The sequence below is a fragment of the Actinia tenebrosa genome, unplaced genomic scaffold, assembly GCF_029948245.1.
Source record: "Actinia tenebrosa isolate PJP-AT-01 unplaced genomic scaffold, QUT_ActTen_1.0 PGA_scaffold5__44_contigs__length_20552954, whole genome shotgun sequence".
Lineage (NCBI taxonomy): Eukaryota > Metazoa > Cnidaria > Anthozoa > Actiniaria > Actiniidae > Actinia > Actinia tenebrosa.
The window spans coordinates 11555090-11572997 of record NW_028292582.1 but is presented as its reverse complement, the minus strand read 5'-3'; the positions used below and the strand labels follow the sequence as shown (position 1 = coordinate 11572997).

The following is a 17908-nucleotide window of genomic DNA, read 5'->3' as shown; positions in this document are numbered from 1 at the left end:
CTGTTGTTGTAACTCAATAAAGCAAGGCACCGATAGTACGAGCTTTTTGATTGGTTGTTGTATTTTTCGCGCGCTTTTCGCACGTGACTGAACTAAAACGAAATACCTCGTTTATTTCCGGTAATGAACTGTTGCTTGTCCACCGACGTGCAGACGTCAAGAGGTTATTTTAGGGTATTTTAAGGCCAAAAATATGACTAAATCGAAATCCAAGAATAAGAAATCAGACAAAAACAAAGAAGCATCAGCTGCTTCAAGTATTGTGGAGATCAAGGTAGAGTAAAGTGTGAAATAATTAGAAAATTGGTTCAATAACCGTCCGCCATATTGGATGAAGGGTTATTGATGTGTACGACAGACTTAGGTTCTATACAGCGTGGAGTCAAAGAAATGAACTTTCTTATTCAACCGTAGGATAAACAATGGGTGTTAATTTACTCGAAGTATTTCCTTTATGTAGCTGTGTGCTATTATTCGAGGTATCATCCGTGGAAGGACTCATTTCCGGTGATTTGATTCTTTCAGCCTCCGAGCGTAGGTGAATTGACGCCTGCATCGCCAAGTCCAGTCAACGTAATCACAAAAAACGTGCCTAAGTTATGGTTCCAAAGCGAAATACAAAGCATGATGTAAGTATTGCTTTAGTAAGGTCAGGAACTACGATATTATGACTCCTATATTCTTGGAATATACTTATAAGTACCTCCCAAACTATACTACCGGTTTGTGTCAATCACAACCACCATCTTTGCATATTCATTGAAATAAAAGATTAAATCTTTAGATTGACTAAATTATCTTATTAGACAGGTCGTAAATAACCAAAAAAATAATAACAGTGGCTGAGATAATGTTTCGTCTGGCTCTGTTGGAGGTCTGACGTTAATATATGAACCATAAAACATTATCGACGACTTTTCGGCATCAGAGCCGTGAATACGTGACAACAAACCGTGTTTATACCTCCCGGCTTTCATCAATCGGAAAAGCTTTTTCTGTAGTCGGCTAAACAAGCATGTCTCTGTGTTTTCTTTCTGATTTCCTGTGAAATCACAGGCGCTCAGTGAGATATAAGAGTAGGTCGCTTTTGTTAGAGATGGGGTATTTTGTTAGATGATTAGCAGCCGGAAGTTAGCGGGGTGATCAATTGGTGATTGAATTTATAAAGTATTTTCCCACGGAAATGACCGCAACCTGTTGAGTAAAGCTAAAAAATCCACCACAATAATGCCGCTGTGGTCAGTAAACAATTGTCAAATAATCAACCTTGAAAATGTTCATTTAGGAAACTTGTCTTTTTCTTCTCTTTGTACTGTTGGTAAACAATTTATTTGTGGTTTGTGGACCAACAATTTTGGTCATGATCTTAGACATCATATTTGAACAGAATCCCTGTGATATCTATTGTCTTCAAGTTAGACTCAATTGTTCTTTATTAAAAGACTGTTTAGTTTTGATACTATTTGTGGTGATCTTATGTCGTTGATGGTTTTAATACTCAAGCACTGTGAGCTGCTTGATACAATAATTAGTCTACAGGTGTACCATTAAGTGTCTATTAACTAAACCTTTCAACCTTTCCTCAATTTTTAACTGCTAAATTCTTTCATACTAAACAATGCTAGAACTCAAAAGCAATTTACCAAGAGTTTTTATTCCATCGGAAATTTTATGCTAGCTTTGGACTTGGTTGAATGCATATGAGTTTTTCAAGATCTTTTTTTCCATCCCATTACCTACTACCTAAGGGTCAGTTCCTTTGATATTAAGATGTGGTTAAAAGGTCATACATGTGGTATGATTGTGATTGGCAAGTAGGACAAGTGTTTTGTCCAAATATTATTGTAATTAGAGGACTCACTTGAGATGGAAAAGAAAGGGAGAAGATAAGAGATATTTTTAAATATTATGCTCTCATGCTTTCATCACCCATGTTGCTTGGAGTACATTAATTGCCTAGTGTTGAGTATTATGCAATACTTAACAATATCATACTAATGACATTGTAAAGTATTTGAAGTGACTGGATGGATAAATACCTAATGCAATATTGATCTTTTAAAAGTTGCAAAAGTAAGAGAGAATGTATGGGGTTTGAGGACAGCATCCCATAAGACCATACATTCTCTCTTATTTTTATGATTTATTTAAAGCCTGCTAATCAGTCAATATTTGCCCAAACATTCTCAAAGTTGATGAACTTAATTATTTTAATGTGAACTTTCATCTGATGGGGTTTCTTTTTAATTAGTTGAATATTACTACACTCGTTCCCAGTTCCTCAAAGCCATCACGTGATGGCAGCCATGACAGGAGGCATGACAATAGTCTTTTTTCCCCAGGGAAACAGGATTCTTTCTCGTAAATCAAATCAGACCAGATTCAATTGTTCCTGCCTTCTGTCATGGCTGCCATGATGTGATGGTACAAAGCCTCTATTATGGCATGGATGGTGGCTGTAGTTTGGCTCAAAGAATACGAACCCTGATGTTTTAGCTTTTTGATTGCAGGTATGCTTTTGGAGACAGCAGAAGACCTTCCCCAGAGTCTGCAGTGATCATAGAAGAGATTGTACATCAGCAAATGTCTAGCTTGGTAAAAGATTTATAGAAGAGCTCGCAGTATATATTTTAATGCATCAAAACACAGCCTTATTGCAACTAAGCCTTATTTATGGGAAGCACAAGTGGTGTAGGGGTGAGAGCCCTCGCTTCTCACCAAGAGGACCCACAGTGATCCCCAGACTCTGTTGTACCTGAGAAGATAATAGCTTTCTGGTTCTCTTTTGTGCCTCAAGGTTTTTCTCTGGGTTCTCCAGTGTTTTCTGCTTCCAAACCTTTGAAAAATCAACTTCTAAATATAATACATCTGGAATTGAGTAGAAGAAGAGCCACTCTGTGGAACCACTGTCAATAATTTCCATTTTATTTCATTTAAAATAACTTATCCTGTCCTTTTCACCTCCACCTTTCATGATACAACGCTAAGAAAAGTATGAACATTTTGTATTGTATGTTATTGTATTCAGATTGTCCGTGCAGCAGAGGTAACCAATATGAGAGGGGGGCGATTCATGAGTATGGAGGACACTCTATTCTTGATGAGAAGAGACAAGGTACGCTAAAGACTATTACCCTCCTCAGACCCTCCCAACCCCTTGGAAATTCCAATCCCCCTATGTGAAAGAGGTACAGATATTTTCTGGTACTACACAATATACCCTCCTCAAACCCTCCCCACCCCTTGGAAATTCCAATCCCCCTCTGTGGGGAGGTATGGATATTTTCTGGAACTACACAATATACCCACCTCAGACCCTCACCACCCCTTAGAAAAATTCCAATCTCCCTCTGTGGGGAGGTATGAATATTTTATGGAACTACACAATATGCCCCTTGGAAATTCCAGCCCCCCTATGTGGAAGAGGTATAGATATTTTCTGGAACTACTTAATATATCCTCCTCTGCCACTCCCCACCACTTAGAAAATTTCCAATACTCCTCAGTGGGCAAGGTATGGATATTTTCTGGAACTACACAATATATCTTCCTCAGACTCTTTCCACCCCTTCAAAATTCCAATCCCCCTCTGTGACCTGGGGGGAGGTATGGATGAACAGCACAATATGCCCTCCCAACCCCTTGGAAATTCCAATACCTTTAGTGGAAAGGGTATGTTTTTTTTCTGGAACAATTAATTTGTATTTTTCTTTTTCATAAAGGATAAACTGAAACGTTTGATCAAGTACTTAACATTTAAAGACCTCAGAAACAAAATGCAGAAACAAGTTTCAATTGATGATGACGATGTTTTAGATGCTGCAGGTATGGAAAAAAAGTGTGAACCTGTGAGAATGGGAATCCAGACCTTCCATTTCTATTCTATCATTCATTCTGAATGAATGAAGAAAAACAACAATAATACAAGATAGTGTGTTTATGTCAAGTGAAGGATAAAGGGAGTAATATTAATTGAAAAGAGGGCATTGAGTTACCAGTTTTCATTGCTATGTACTGATCGAAACAACAGTTGTGAGAGTAAAAGCAGGTATTACATTGCAGTCAATCAGATAATTTGTTCAATACCTTTACATATTCTGATTGGCGGCAGTCTATTTCCAATTTCCCTGTTGTAACTATTGTCTCAATCAGCACGTAGCAATTAAAACAGTGGTAATGAAATTAATCATAGATAAAAGCTGTGCACATCTTGTATGCGACCCTATAAGTTCTGGGATACAATTACTTTAAAACTACTTAGTCTCTTCAAAATTTTGTTTTATACTGATGAAAGTGATGGGAGTTGGGGAGGTCTTGAGGTTTTAAGCATAGTACTTTAATTACTGTCAATTACTTGGTAAGGTGTCACATATTCCCATTAGGGACACCCCTTCACAAAATGAACATTATCTCCTAGTAATTAAAGTAATATTGAGGTTTGTAATGTGGGATTATTCCTATAAAGCTTCTTTAAGTAGCTTTACCTCCTTAAGACCACACCTTTGTACAGATGATCAATGTCAGTACTAATGTACATATTTTGTCTTCACATGAAAAATATGGCATTTTTATAAACAAACTGTATTTTACTTATTATGGATATGATTAAAGGAATCCCTTTCAATGTTGCTGCATGCATAGCTATAACTCTGCGCATGTCGTAAGACATACAGTGGGCATTAATCTCTTTTCTGAATGCTAGTGATGACGCTAATCATTGTTTTTTATTATTGCTTGCATACTTAAGAAACCACAATTACCACATTAACGTATTTAGAGAAAACCATTTCAATACCTTCTTCACTTAATGTGTTTTGTATTTATTAGCTTCAAATGAACTCAAAGGCAGCAAAAGAAGAAAGATTTCATATGACTTTCTGAGTACAATAGACCACACAGGTAGTATGTTTTTTTTAAAAAGATAAAACACTGTTATTAACCTTTAACCCATCTGTGATAATTTCTGTTACATCTACTTTTTACTTCCCCGTAATCAATCTCATAGTTATCATCAGTCTGACCTCTGATATTTCATACGTTGTGCATTTTTTATTCTCGTACACAAGGTACAAATGATCATAGTAATTTTTGTTTGTTTATTTTTGCTCTTTTGAGATCTCTCAATTTTTAAAATTTTTATTTGTATATCTTGTATATCACACCAAGTCAAGGAGCTTTTATGTTGTAGGACGTAGCAAGTGCGTGTTGTTCGTATGTATATCTTATACATATGTACATGACAGTGCATAGTGGCATGACCTTTAGAATAAGACTCCTAATCCTAGTTTTATCTCCAAACGCACATGCTCCTAAAATGTACCAATACTTATTTATAAGGATGTTAAAAATGATTACGCCTCTTCATAGGTGGCCATTAAACTCTCACTCTTAAAATGTTTTTACTTTGCTTGTCTAATAATGAATATTAAATACCTTAAATTCTAGCATAAATATCATGTTACTGTATTTTAAAAAATCTTGTGAACCTTCTAAATCATGGGGTATTTATAATTGATACAAACATTGATATAATAAATTGTTGCAGGATTTAATTTTTACAGACACTCTTTCATTTTAAGACCATCATTCAAGCTTTAGTTGAATGTAGTTTAAAAATAATAAAAACAAGTAAACTAAAGCTGTGTTGAAGCATATCTCAATTGTTTTATCATATAGACTACATACAGTACAAGGCAGAACCTTCAGACAACTGTTTCATTTTATGCACATGCTTACAGCTGACTTCCTGAAATCTTAGAGTAATAATCAAAGGTTATCACAATTTGATAGCCACTCCCTATTCCACTTAATTTTATCTTTAATTTTGATACCCACTTAGAAGACCACCAAGATAACTAACATACATACAAAATGGCACGTATTTTTTATACAAATTCTGGATCACGATAGTTTTACATTCATTCATTTGTAAACAATATATATCCTGTAACAGTTCTACATTCTATTTTGAATATTTTGTATAACAAAAGATTATTTCCCTATCAATAAACAAGCATGTAGCTCTGCTGTGCTGAATGCATGGCTTTTGACTTTCAAGTTTATATATTTTTATTTATTCTGTTTTTGAAGGAGATTTGATATCTCTATTTGATGATGATGATTTTGACGAAGTCAAGCAAGAAAGAAATGAGGTGAAAATCATTTTTTTGTTTATTTTGTTGAAGAGGAATTTAAAACATTATTTAACAGTAAAAGTACTAAGTAGGCTTCCTATAAAATTAATGGTTAAAATTTGAATATTTTGTATTGTAGAGAGCAGAAAGACTTTCTAGAACGCTTGACCACCAGCAGTACATGGATTATATAGAATGTCGCCAAGTTAACTTTAGTAAGTGAATGTCACAGTGATAATCATTTTAAACCGGTGGATTATCCTCAAAATATACCCACCTCAGACCCTGCTCAGACCCTCCCCACGAAGGTATGGATATTTTCTGGTACTACACAATATACCCTCCTCAGACCCTTCCCAACCATTGGAAAATCCAATCCCCCTCCAAGGGGATACAATGTATGGATATTTTTGAAATTCATATTGCATCCCCACTACATCCTTGGTAAATAATGGGACAGTTGTGGTGATTGTACCAAAAGCCAATCATACAAGACACAAATATTATGAAAGGCTCCCGCTCTACCCCTTGTATTTACACCTGAATTAACACTGATTTGACGATACTTTTGGTTCAGATAAGAAGGCAGGGAAATTCAAAGAATGGATTGATTGTGGTTCTCTTATTGATATGAAGCCAAATGCTCCTGTAATGGAGATTTTCAGTTACCTTGCATATGAGACAGTAGCACAGGTCAGTACCTTGAGTTAATATCAAATTTTACATTACAACGCCATTACAACAACTTTACCATGCCAGAAATCCCCAGGGCACGGGTTATAATCCCATTCAGACTCAGATTTTTTTCTGAGTTTTTCAGTTTGCGGCTGCTGCATAAGTTGCTTCATATACTGCGAGGATCAGCTCAATTTGATAAATTTTACTACATTACAATATCTTGGTAGTTAAGAGTTTTCCATTGGAATTTGGTTTTTCACTGTTGCCAGTAAAAAATATAAAAGATATGGCCTATTGTTTTTGATTGGAAAATTTACCATGCAGCTTGCAGCAAAGTAGCAGCAGTAGCAGCTTGCAGCTTGCTTCATCACAGAGTGTATTCACACTTGTTGTATTGTTTTCTCTTCACAGCTTGTAGACTTGGCTCTTCTGGTAAAGAAGGATGCCGAAGGTGGTGACATCTTGGCAACATCAATGCCTCCTGTATCAAGCCTTCCTCAACCACAGGCATTATTAAACAGTACATCTACTACACCGGGCACGGCATCATCCACACCTAACCATACTCCACCTAGTACCCCTACTACACCCACCACAGGCTCTCTACCTTTCCTACCAAGTCCTACGCATAGTATAAGCTCAACTCATAGTGTGTCTTCTACTTCATCGAAATCAAAATCCAAGAAGCGCAAGTCTAAGGTAAATGTTGGCTCAAGCTTGAACTACATAGTGAGAGACAGCATCGTAGCAGTGCATACCACCTATTGACCCCAGGGGGTGTACTCGGGTGGGTAACGTGACGGGGGGTCCGACGGAGCTTCATATTGCAACCCCCAAAAAATACTAAAACCTGAAATATTACACCCAAAAAATACATGGAATCCAATAATTTCTCACCCAAAAAAATTCAAGACTTAAATACTTCAAAACTGACTTATTGAATTCAGTTTACGGAACTCACTCACGCCTTGCTGGGGAAAAAAAATCAAACAAATAATTTTCTGATACAAAAATCGAACTCAGAGATGTGACGACCCAAAAAATACGGGTTTCATTTCGAGACCTAAAAAAATATGTGGCTGGTCTCTTGACCCCAAAAAATACCGGGAAGAAAATTGTCAACCCAAAAAAATACGTCGGACCTCCCCATCATGTTACCCACCCGAGTACACCCCCTGGGCTATTGACAGATGTATATTGAATCAAATATTAAAATATTATTAACACAAATGCACTCTGCGTACAAGGATGCACTTTAAATATTATCATATTTTTTACAGAGTTCATCTTCAGCTCTTCAAGAGATCAGTTCTGACTGTATCCAGCCCTGGCACATCAGAGAGGCCCTGAGGAGGTACAGCTACTATATAGGACCACTGGCACCTTATTCAGTAAGTACAAAAATGTGCCTTACAATAGGCACCTTGCAGCACGTCAGAATGCAGCTCAAATTGGAGGACATAAAAATTTACATTAAAATTTACAGTATCAACATTAATTATTTTAACAATAGGTTTCCAATTCTCATGAGATTGAAATTATTTTGTTTTGTCTTTCAAATTGAGCTGCTGCGACATGCAAGGGGTATATGAATCAACTTCAGCAATATTTTTTCCTGGTTAGTTTTGTATAATTATTTGCTAAATTGAATTTATAACTGCTACTGTTTATCTTTTTCTACAGCCACATATGAAGTCAACACCTGCTTATCGCACGTTGTGTTGTTAGATATACCTCAAATAGGTCTGAAGTCATCTAAACATTGTAGATTTCTGGTTCTCTCACACAGAGATCCCACAGTTGTATATTGTAATATTTCAAGTAATTATTATGTATAAATGCATACAAAAAGAGAATAAATACAAAAAGGTTCGTTTATTTACAATGTCTGATTGTTCTCAATATAAGTATAAAGTAGAATAAAGGAATTAGAAAGGTTCTTCAATTTTGCAAACCATAAAATTAATACAAATATATAGAAATATATTTTTGCAGGATATTATTTTTTAATCTTAGCAGACGTGACTTTACTGCAAAATTCCTTGTATCATAACCCTTCATATTTCATACTAATATTAACCCATTTTGATATTCATATTCTGAGATTATCTATTTTTGTATCTACTAAAAAAAATCCTAAGGTCGATTTTTGTCTTAAATAATTATTTTTGCAATGGAAGTATTTACAGTAGAGCTTCCTTGAGTAATCTCTTTTGTTCTGGACTGAGGTGGTTGGGATAATGGATGTCAAACTGGATGATTAGATTGCCCTTCTCTTCTGGGTTTTTTGATATCGGCATTCCTTCATCTGGTACAACCTTTTGATATCCAGGCCTAGGGGAATAAAAACACCAATATAAGACCTCTTTAGCTTCAGCATAATGTTTTTACATTGTTTCATACTCATCAGCTGAATGAGTCTCATAAATCTAATACCGTCCTTCACTGAGTGGCAAACACTGTGTGAAACACACCCATGTGAAATTAACTTGCTGTTCAGCTGGCAAAATTCCATTGACGTGGACAATGTCTGGCCGTTATTTTGCTGCCATTTTCATTGCTACATGGCCACCCCAGACAAAAATCACGATGTGCACTTTGCCATAGACTGCCGTCAAACAAACACGTTGACGTCATTTACGCGTCATTTGAATCGGCCCGGTAGGCCCGGTGAGTGTAGCTCATAATACTTGTAAACAATTGACAAGTTTTGGCGCCTTTTGAATCACGCATGTAAATGACATCAACATGTTTGATTGACAGCAGTCTATTGCAAAGTGCATGTCTCGATTTTTGTCTGGGGTGGCCACCTAGCAATACAAATGGAGGTAGGCCCTGTTAGATGGTACTGTACTTACTTGACAATGTCATTGATCGGGATACTGATTAATCTACCATCCAAGGTTGGTACATCTACTACACAGCCTGTTAAAGCCTAGTAACAAACAACAAAACACTTGGTTCATAATATTGAATCTTGAAATAGGAAGGAAGGGATGCAATAAACCTTTCTGGTTTGCATTAGACTAGATGTAAACTTTCCCCATTTCATTTCTTCCACCAAACAAAAGAAGGTACATAAATTATATTAGTGAGACCCTGAAAAATTTTTTAATTTCCAAGAGAATGATTTGGTCTGAAATGGGAAATCATTACCCCTAAGCTCCCAAAAAGATCTAAAGTAAATTAATGTGTGGATGTGTGCCTTAGGGAAGAGGATAAGAGATGATGGATAAGGTTACTCAATCCTACAACTTCTTACCTTTCCAAGTGGTACAGATGCAGTGTAAATTAGATTATCATTGTCTCTCTTAAAGATTGGGTGTGGTTTGTCTTTGACGATGAACACTATATCAGCTGCAATACAAGAATGGTAGAGAAAGGTTTATAAATCTACACTCAAAATATTATGGAAGATCACTATTTCACTAATCCACCTTCCCTTATCTTGTCTATCAAGCCTTATTCCAAAGTTGATTGCTCATTGTATTAGAGGTTTTGCACCACTACGTGACAGCAGCCATGTTAGATGGCAGGAACAATACAATAGTTTTACATGAGAAAGAATTCAATTCCCGAAAGTAGAGGGATTTTATTGTTCTGGCATGTAACCACAGGCAGTGCAAGCTGTATTATGGGTGTGAACATGTAATGGTGCAAAACCTCTATTGTTTTGGTTACCCCCTAAAAAAATGCCCTTTTTTCACAAGGGTAGCACTTAATAGCCAGTGGCTAACAAACCTGTGGCCCTCATTCCGTGATCAAATTGGAATTTAGGAGTTGATTTTTGGGGAGGGAGGAGAACCCGGAAAACCATCGAAGCACAGGAGAGAAGCAACAAGCAATTCTAATCATATACAACATTGAACCCGGCGGGACTCTAACTGCGGTTGCACTGATGAGAGGCGAGCGCTCACACCACTACAATGTTGAAGAGCATTTACCTGGGATATTGTTGGGTCCTTGGTCACCCTCTTTAGGAAAAGTGATCTTTGTTCCTGCCCTCCAGCCAGGCTTTACATTGATAGTGAGAATCTTATCTCTGATGTTAGAGGTATGACCATCATCATTCATGACCTTAGAAAAAAGATATCACAACTTGGGTTAATTTTGGTTCATGTAGTTCTAGAGAGGTACTAAAATTTCAAGGGGTGGGGAGGGTCTGAGGAGGGTATATTGTGTAGTTCCAGAAAATATCCATACCTCCCCCACAGAGGGGGATTGGAATTTCCAAGGGTTGGGGAGGGTCTGAGAAGGGTATATTGTGTAGTACCAGAAAATACCCATACCTCCCCCACAGAGGGGGATTGGAATTTCCAAGGGGTGGGGAGGGTCTGAGGAGGGTATATTGTGTAGTACCAGAAAATACCCATACCTCCCCCACAGAGGGGGATTGGAATTTCCAAGGGGTGGGGAGGGTCTGAGGAGGGTATATTGTGTAGTTCCAGAAAATATCCATGCCTCGTCCACAGAGGAGGATTGGGATCCAACAGGGAATGAAATTTCCAAGGGGAATGGGAAGGGATTTGTTGGAGCTAAAAGACTACTCTATTTTCCTTACTCTTCTTGATATTTTCATTTTCTTGACACATCCCTTGAACACCTCTTCAAGTGTCAGATACAGCTCTCTTTCTATTGGTGGATCCTGCTTTCTTCTTCCTCTGCCATGGATTCCACCGAATCCAATGTCAGGATCATATGAATCAAAGATCTCTGCAAATGGATTATCACCACCAAAGAATTCTTTAAAAACTCTGTGAGGATCGCCATGGAAAGTGTAGCCAGGGGTCCATCCATCTGTAGGATAAACATTAGGAACATTGGTATTAACTATTTGAAACTATTTGATGAAAAATATAAATATAAATGTTACTTGTAAATGTGATATATCGTATAATAAGTACCTTTTTCTGGAACTCCTCCTTTGAGGCCTTCTTCACCAAACTGATTGTAGATAGCTCGTATTTTAGCTGTTTGCAAGCAAAGAATAAAAGGTAAGATGAATCAAGCATTAAACATTAAATCATACTTGAAGATATAACTAGCTAAAAACTAGTGTGAGTTGCGTCGGTGTTTCTAATGAAACAGTAATGATGAAAAGGTAAATTATATACCGTGAAAAGATGAAAAAACTTACTTTCGTTTTTTCAACTTTTCATGGTGTATAATTTACCTTTTCATTAAGTCATACTTGGTAAGATATCCAAAATACTCACGATCGCTTAGTACGTCGTACGCCTCTGCAACTTGTTTAAACCTCACATCAGCTCCAACCTCCTGATTTTTGTCCGGGTGATACTTTAACGACAATTTTCGAAACCTAGAAACAGCCAGATAAAACAGCTGAGAAAGATGTCATGAAACCAGTGAAAAACATTGCCATTTTTCTCAACTTTTTTACGCAATACAACCCAAACTTTGGCTCAGGAATAAAGAAAACACACTGAACTTACGCTTTTTTGATATCAGCATCAGTAGCGCTCCTCGTAAGGCCGAGTATTTCATAATAATCTTGTCCCATTTTGAAAATGTTCTCCTTCTTCGTGTGATGTTTTTGCAAAATGGCGACCTTCGTTTGGTTCGTTGCTATGGAAACAACCTCGATCTCTAAGAGGGACTGGGTACGAATGGTATCAACCGCAAGCCTAGTATTTGCGGGCGCAGCAAAACAAGCACATGTGGATTTAGAAATTTTATCGAATTTTTTGAATCAACTCGAATTTTTTTTATATTTTACGGCTATAATCTTTATAATATGTATGCAATTAGTTAGAGGTGTGAAAGAGGAAGCCACAGCGATGGAATCTTCAGAGGATTTCGTGTTTGAATTCGTCCCTGCACTCAATTCTCTCGCACGATGTGACGAAAAGTTGAACGAGGTTCTTGAACCTTTTATTAATCTGAAGGTAATTTTCTTTAAATTTTGATATTTGGACAATGATGATCTTGTTGGTGTTGTTCTAAGATTCCTCGTGATTCATTAACTAGTTTGATTTCTAGTCGAAATTATCATCATATATATTGTATGATGATAATGATGATAACGATTAATTACGTTAAGCTTAATTATTATTATGAAAAATCTGTAGCTGTACTGTAGCTATGCCATATCTTACCTTAGCTGTAACTATGCATGGTGATTGGTTGAATCACTTGAAGGGAAAGGGAAGCCATTTCGATGTTTTACAGCAGGTGTAATATGTACATGCTGTAAGTAAGTACCATACGTTTCCCACTTACACAATAACCTTTCAAGGAATCTATTAAGACGTTACAGCATATTGTACTGAGTACAGGCTGTAAGTCAGTACTATACATTTCCATACAAAAAAGTAAAACATTGGAGTAAAAAATTTGGACAGCATTAATTATCATTAATATTTATTTCTTGATTATTGTACTTTCTTCTAGACATGGTGCAACCAAGATAAACATGTACTTCTCCAAACCCTTGCTGGATTTATGCTTACAGAACGTACAGCATTACAAGTGATGAAACATTTTAAACCTATAATTATTGAGATATTACAAAGGTGTGCTGAAGCTATCATCAAAGATACAAAGTCATTCTACGTCAACCATGAATCGTTCAGCTATGTTCTTAGTATATTATTACCAGTTATACCAAACATACAGGCATTTGTATTGGAATATTATGCAAGAACTCCTTCATTTTATATCCGTTTAGTGGAGCAAAGGACTCAAGTTGTTAAAGACAATGAAAAACTTCTTATGATTACCAAGACTGCATATAATTTCTTAAATTATGACTTTGAAACTTTTATTGATGTTTGGAATTGGAGCATATTTTTTGAACTATTGCAACACAATCACATAGAGATAAGGTGGCTCACTGCTCATTTGGTTGCTATGATAACACAAATGAATGAAAAGAGTAAATTGGATCTGCTGGGAAAGTTGTTCAGTGTAGAGGAAAGAAATAAGATGATATTGGAAATGGCTCAAGAGTATAATATGGGTAGTGTTCAAGATTTAAGTGATCTTAACTCTAATAATTTGACAAAAAATGTTGCTATGGAAACAGATACCCAGTATTTTAGTGGAGCGTATTTTACTAAAGAAGATTTTACAGGGAACCACACTGCAGTTTCTGGAGTTGTACTTCATACACTTCAGAACCATTTGCTGCAGAATGATGGACGTGTTAATAGTCTTGTAAGGATTCCATCAAGCAAAAGAAATCTTCACTCTCTTGCTTTGGCTGTTGCAACTGGTTCTGGTGTACTGTTAGAAGGACCAGTTGGGTCTGGTAAAACTTCTCTCGTGGAAAACCTTGCAAGAATGACAGGAAGAGCTTCAGCTCCTTTACTTATGAAAGTACAACTTGGAGATCAGACAGATAGCAAGGTAATTACTGAAATCTAAAAGCTTTTGTACCTTTTTGAAAAGCATTAAATAAAAAATGCTGTCTTCCCTGCTTGTCTACTTTTCTCACTTTAGAAACCAATTTTCGGTTGTATGATTTCCTTTTGAAGAACTGTGGCCATCATTCTGTTGCGTGATGGTATTCATCCTCTTCTCATCTCAGAAAGACAGTGTTCCAATCAGGGCTTAGAATAATGGTCGGTCAGTTGCCAGTCATGAAGACCGGCCAAATTACTTTCAGCTTAGTCATATTCCTTCCTGACTCAATGTCAGTGGTCAAGAGTCAATGAAGGGATTATAAATAAAGATTTTTCATTGATATATTCAAAAGTATTCCATTTCACATGATCGCTGATGATTTTATTGTTGTTTTAGTCCTTGCTCGGCACATACATATGTACAGATACGCCAGGAGAATTTGTCTGGCAGGCAGGTACTCTACTACAGGCTGTACAAGGTGGACACTGGGTGCTCTTGGAAGATATCGACTATGCACCAATGGATGTAGTATCTGTGCTGATCCCTCTTCTTGAATCCAGAACACTGTCAGTACCAGGTCATGGGAATGTTGTAAAAGCAGCACCAGGATTCCAGCTATTTGCCACTCAAAGGTTAGTACATCAAGAAAGATAAAGTAAAGTCCTGGTTATACACTGTAAGCACCCAGTTATAAGTTCACTTCATGCTATCTTGTATTCATGTTGACATTGATGACACATAAATGATTGACTGGATAAATAAATACCTGTGAAAGGAAGAAATAACCATTTTTTCATAATCCCAGCCACTTTTCTTCCTGGTTATGAGCCCTTCTGAACATAAGACCCCCACACCCTCCCATACAGTCATGAGGGTGGCCCATCAAAAAGCGTTTATGAATGAGTAAAACACGTATGACTTATTCATAATTGGGATTTATGATACCATTATGAAGCTAAAGTTGAATGTTAGTAAGAGAATTGTTGAAACATGTGATTCATATACTCCTCTCTTAACAAATACTCAACTCACTGAAAGCATTTGTAACTAATTTTGCTTGTCTTTTCATTGATGTCCAGGACTCACAGCCACAGTGGTTATGCCTTCCATGCCTATACCAATTCATCCATTCTAGACAGGCTTTGGACGAGAGTTCATGTGGAACCTTCATCTCAAGGAGAACTTAAAGAGGCAAGAATCTTTTTTTGATAGCTAACAGACTTTTTCTGGGATTGTGAAGAAGGGTGCATTCTGGTCTAGTTTGGAAACAATCACCATTTGTCCACCATGCCTTATAAGATGTTGTTGTACCCAAGGTTGACCACAATGCACCTTGTTTGTTGAACCCAGAAACCTGATTAACCTGATTTGTCTTTTGTTACGAACAGTGTGTTCATTTTTATTCTCTTTTTTGTTCCAATTTCAGATCATTTGTCAGAAATTTCCAGATTTGTCATCTGTATCGCACAAGCTTGTCGACATCTACAGTGTTGTTTCCTCAGACTCTAGACTAGCAACCAAAGATGATGTCACACTCTCATCCTTGGCACATGACAAGAGGCTCAGCACAACAAGAGACCTCATGAAATGGACCTCCAGAGTTTCCATGGCAACAAGTAATGGCCCATTCTTTGCCGATGCTAAAGATGTCTTCCTTGAAGCGCAAGATTGCTTTGGGGCAACATTATCTAAGGCTGAGCACAGGCTTGAACTTGGAATGATTGTTGGTGCAAAACTTGGTCTGACCAAAGAAAAAGTTGACTTCTTTTGCAAGAACTACAAGCCCAAAATTCAGATATCTAAACTCTCTGTCACAGTAGGCCGAGCATCTTTAAATAGACTACAGCAAGACAAATATGCTACAAATATTGTGATGCCAAAATTTGCCCACACAAGACACTCGCTTGTACTGTTAGAGAGAGTTGCTGCTTGTATAAAACAGGAAGAACCGGTTTTACTGGTTGGAGAAACCGGGACAGGCAAAACGTCATCAGTTCAGAATCTTGCTGCCTTGTGTGGACTGAACTTGAAGGTGATCAACATGAGCCAGCAGAGTGACAGTGCTGATCTTTTGGGTGGTTTTAAACCTGTTGAAATGAAACAGCTTGTTGGACCAGTCAGAGAGTACTTTGAGAATATCTTTTGCCAGACATTTTCCAGGAAACAGAATGTCAAATATTTGAGTCATGTTCAACAATGTTATGCCAAGAGTCAGTGGGAGATGTTATTTAAACTCATGGTTCATTCTCAGGAAGCTGCAGTTGATAGGATATCAAAGGGCAAAAGTGTTGGTAAGCAATACATGTATAATACCCTCATCAGACCCTCCCCACCCCTCGGAAATTTTAGTACCTCTCTGTGGGGGAGGTGTGAATATTTTCTGATTTACATGTATGAAATATATACAGTACCCTCACCAGACCCTCCCAACCACTTGGAAATTCCAGTCTTTACTTTTGAGGGGAGGTATGGATATTTTCTGGAACAATTATAAAAAAAGCCTTTGACCAAGTGTTACTTTTCTCTTGCAGTTGATGATGAGGTCTCCATCCAAGCACTTCTCAGAAAATGGCAGAAACTTGCTTCCAAGATAGAACACCTCAGAAAGCAGCAGAAGCATGCAGAGAGTGCTCTTGCTTTTCGTTTTGTAGAAGGCACTCTTGTGAAGGCCATCCGTGATGGAGATTGGATTCTGCTGGATGAAATCAATCTAGCTACACCTGAGACTTTAGAGTGCTTGAGTGGGTTACTGGAGAGTAGTGCAGGATCTGTTGTACTCCTGGAAAGAGGGTAGGTGAATGCTTTAGTACATCATTCATCATCATCATCTTCATCATCATCTTCATCGTCATCTTCTTTATCATCAGAACAATCTGTGTCATCTACATCAGCATTATCAGTGTCACCCTAATTATGAACTATCACCATCATCATCATCAATATCACCACAATCGTTATCTTCATTGTATTCAGCATCACTAGCATTATCATCATCATCATCATCATCATCAGAATAATCTGTGTCATCTCCATCAGCATTATCAGTGTCACCCTAATTATGAACTATCATTATCATCATCATCAATATCACCACAATCGTTATCTTCATTGTATTCAGCATCACTAGCATTTTCATCATCATCATCATCATCATCATTACCATCATCATCACCATAATCAGCATTACTGATACCATTATCAACATTATTATCAACAATAATTGTATTGTTTTAATCTCCTCCTAATAATCACAGTGATGTGGAACCCATAGTCCGCCATGATAACTTCCGCTTGTTTGCCTGTATGAACCCTGCTACTGATGTTGGGAAGAAAGATTTGCCTCCAGGAATAAGAAACAGGTGAAAACTTGCTTTATTTAACCCTGCGTTCCCTTCAACGTTTTATAATATAAAAAACCTTTTTTGAGTTTGACAAACAAAGTGCATTCTGGTCTAGCTTGGGTGCAAGCATCACTGAGTAAGGTATGGGAAACAAAATATTTTTGTACTCGAGCTAAACCGGAATTCACTTTGTTCGTTTTTTCAGAAGAGCCCTATTACTACGAGGGAAAGAGTATGATAAAAAATAATGTATGTTTGTCTTTTGTAGGTTTACAGAGATTTATGTCGATGAACTTGAAGATGTCAATGACTTAAAAACCCTGGTTGTGGATTATCTACAGGGTCTGTTGCCGTCTGCGGCCATAGTTGATGGGATTGTCAGGTAATCGG

General features: G+C 37.2%; 3 protein-coding genes across 3 annotated transcripts in view; 2 read left to right on the top strand and 1 right to left on the bottom strand.

Moving 5' to 3' along the window:
* Positions 1–119: 119 nt before the first annotated feature.
* LOC116304532 (transcription initiation protein SPT3 homolog) lies at positions 120–8697 on the top strand. The gene is made up of 12 exons (XM_031714279.2): positions 120–274; positions 526–629; positions 2511–2595; positions 3029–3115; positions 3723–3825; positions 4828–4899; positions 6091–6152; positions 6274–6349; positions 6712–6827; positions 7224–7511; positions 8093–8203; positions 8496–8697. Exons 1-12 carry the CDS (start codon positions 194–196, stop codon positions 8538–8540), a joined length of 1230 nt encoding a protein of 409 aa, XP_031570139.2. The 5' UTR covers positions 120–193; the 3' UTR covers positions 8541–8697.
* Positions 8697–12364, bottom strand: LOC116304531 (dnaJ homolog subfamily B member 13). The gene is made up of 8 exons (XM_089037559.1): positions 12266–12364; positions 12029–12132; positions 11717–11782; positions 11374–11609; positions 10757–10889; positions 10075–10169; positions 9671–9747; positions 8697–9146 (listed from the first exon to the last, which is right to left on the bottom strand). Exons 1-8 carry the CDS (start codon positions 12331–12333, stop codon positions 8996–8998), a joined length of 930 nt encoding a protein of 309 aa, XP_088893685.1. The 5' UTR covers positions 12334–12364; the 3' UTR covers positions 8697–8995.
* Positions 12365–12534: 170 nt separating this feature from the next.
* Positions 12535–17908, top strand: part of LOC116304384 (midasin) — a 42672-nt gene continuing 37298 nt past the window's right edge. Inside the window, exons 1-8 of the mRNA XM_031714111.2 lie at positions 12535–12718; positions 13224–14180; positions 14574–14809; positions 15257–15368; positions 15604–16468; positions 16709–16967; positions 17432–17536; positions 17787–17900. Coding sequence (XP_031569971.2) covers positions 12572–12718; positions 13224–14180; positions 14574–14809; positions 15257–15368; positions 15604–16468; positions 16709–16967; positions 17432–17536; positions 17787–17900 — 2795 coding nt within the window. The 5' untranslated portion in view covers positions 12535–12571. The remainder of the gene's footprint in view (positions 12719–13223; positions 14181–14573; positions 14810–15256; positions 15369–15603; positions 16469–16708; positions 16968–17431; positions 17537–17786; positions 17901–17908) is intronic.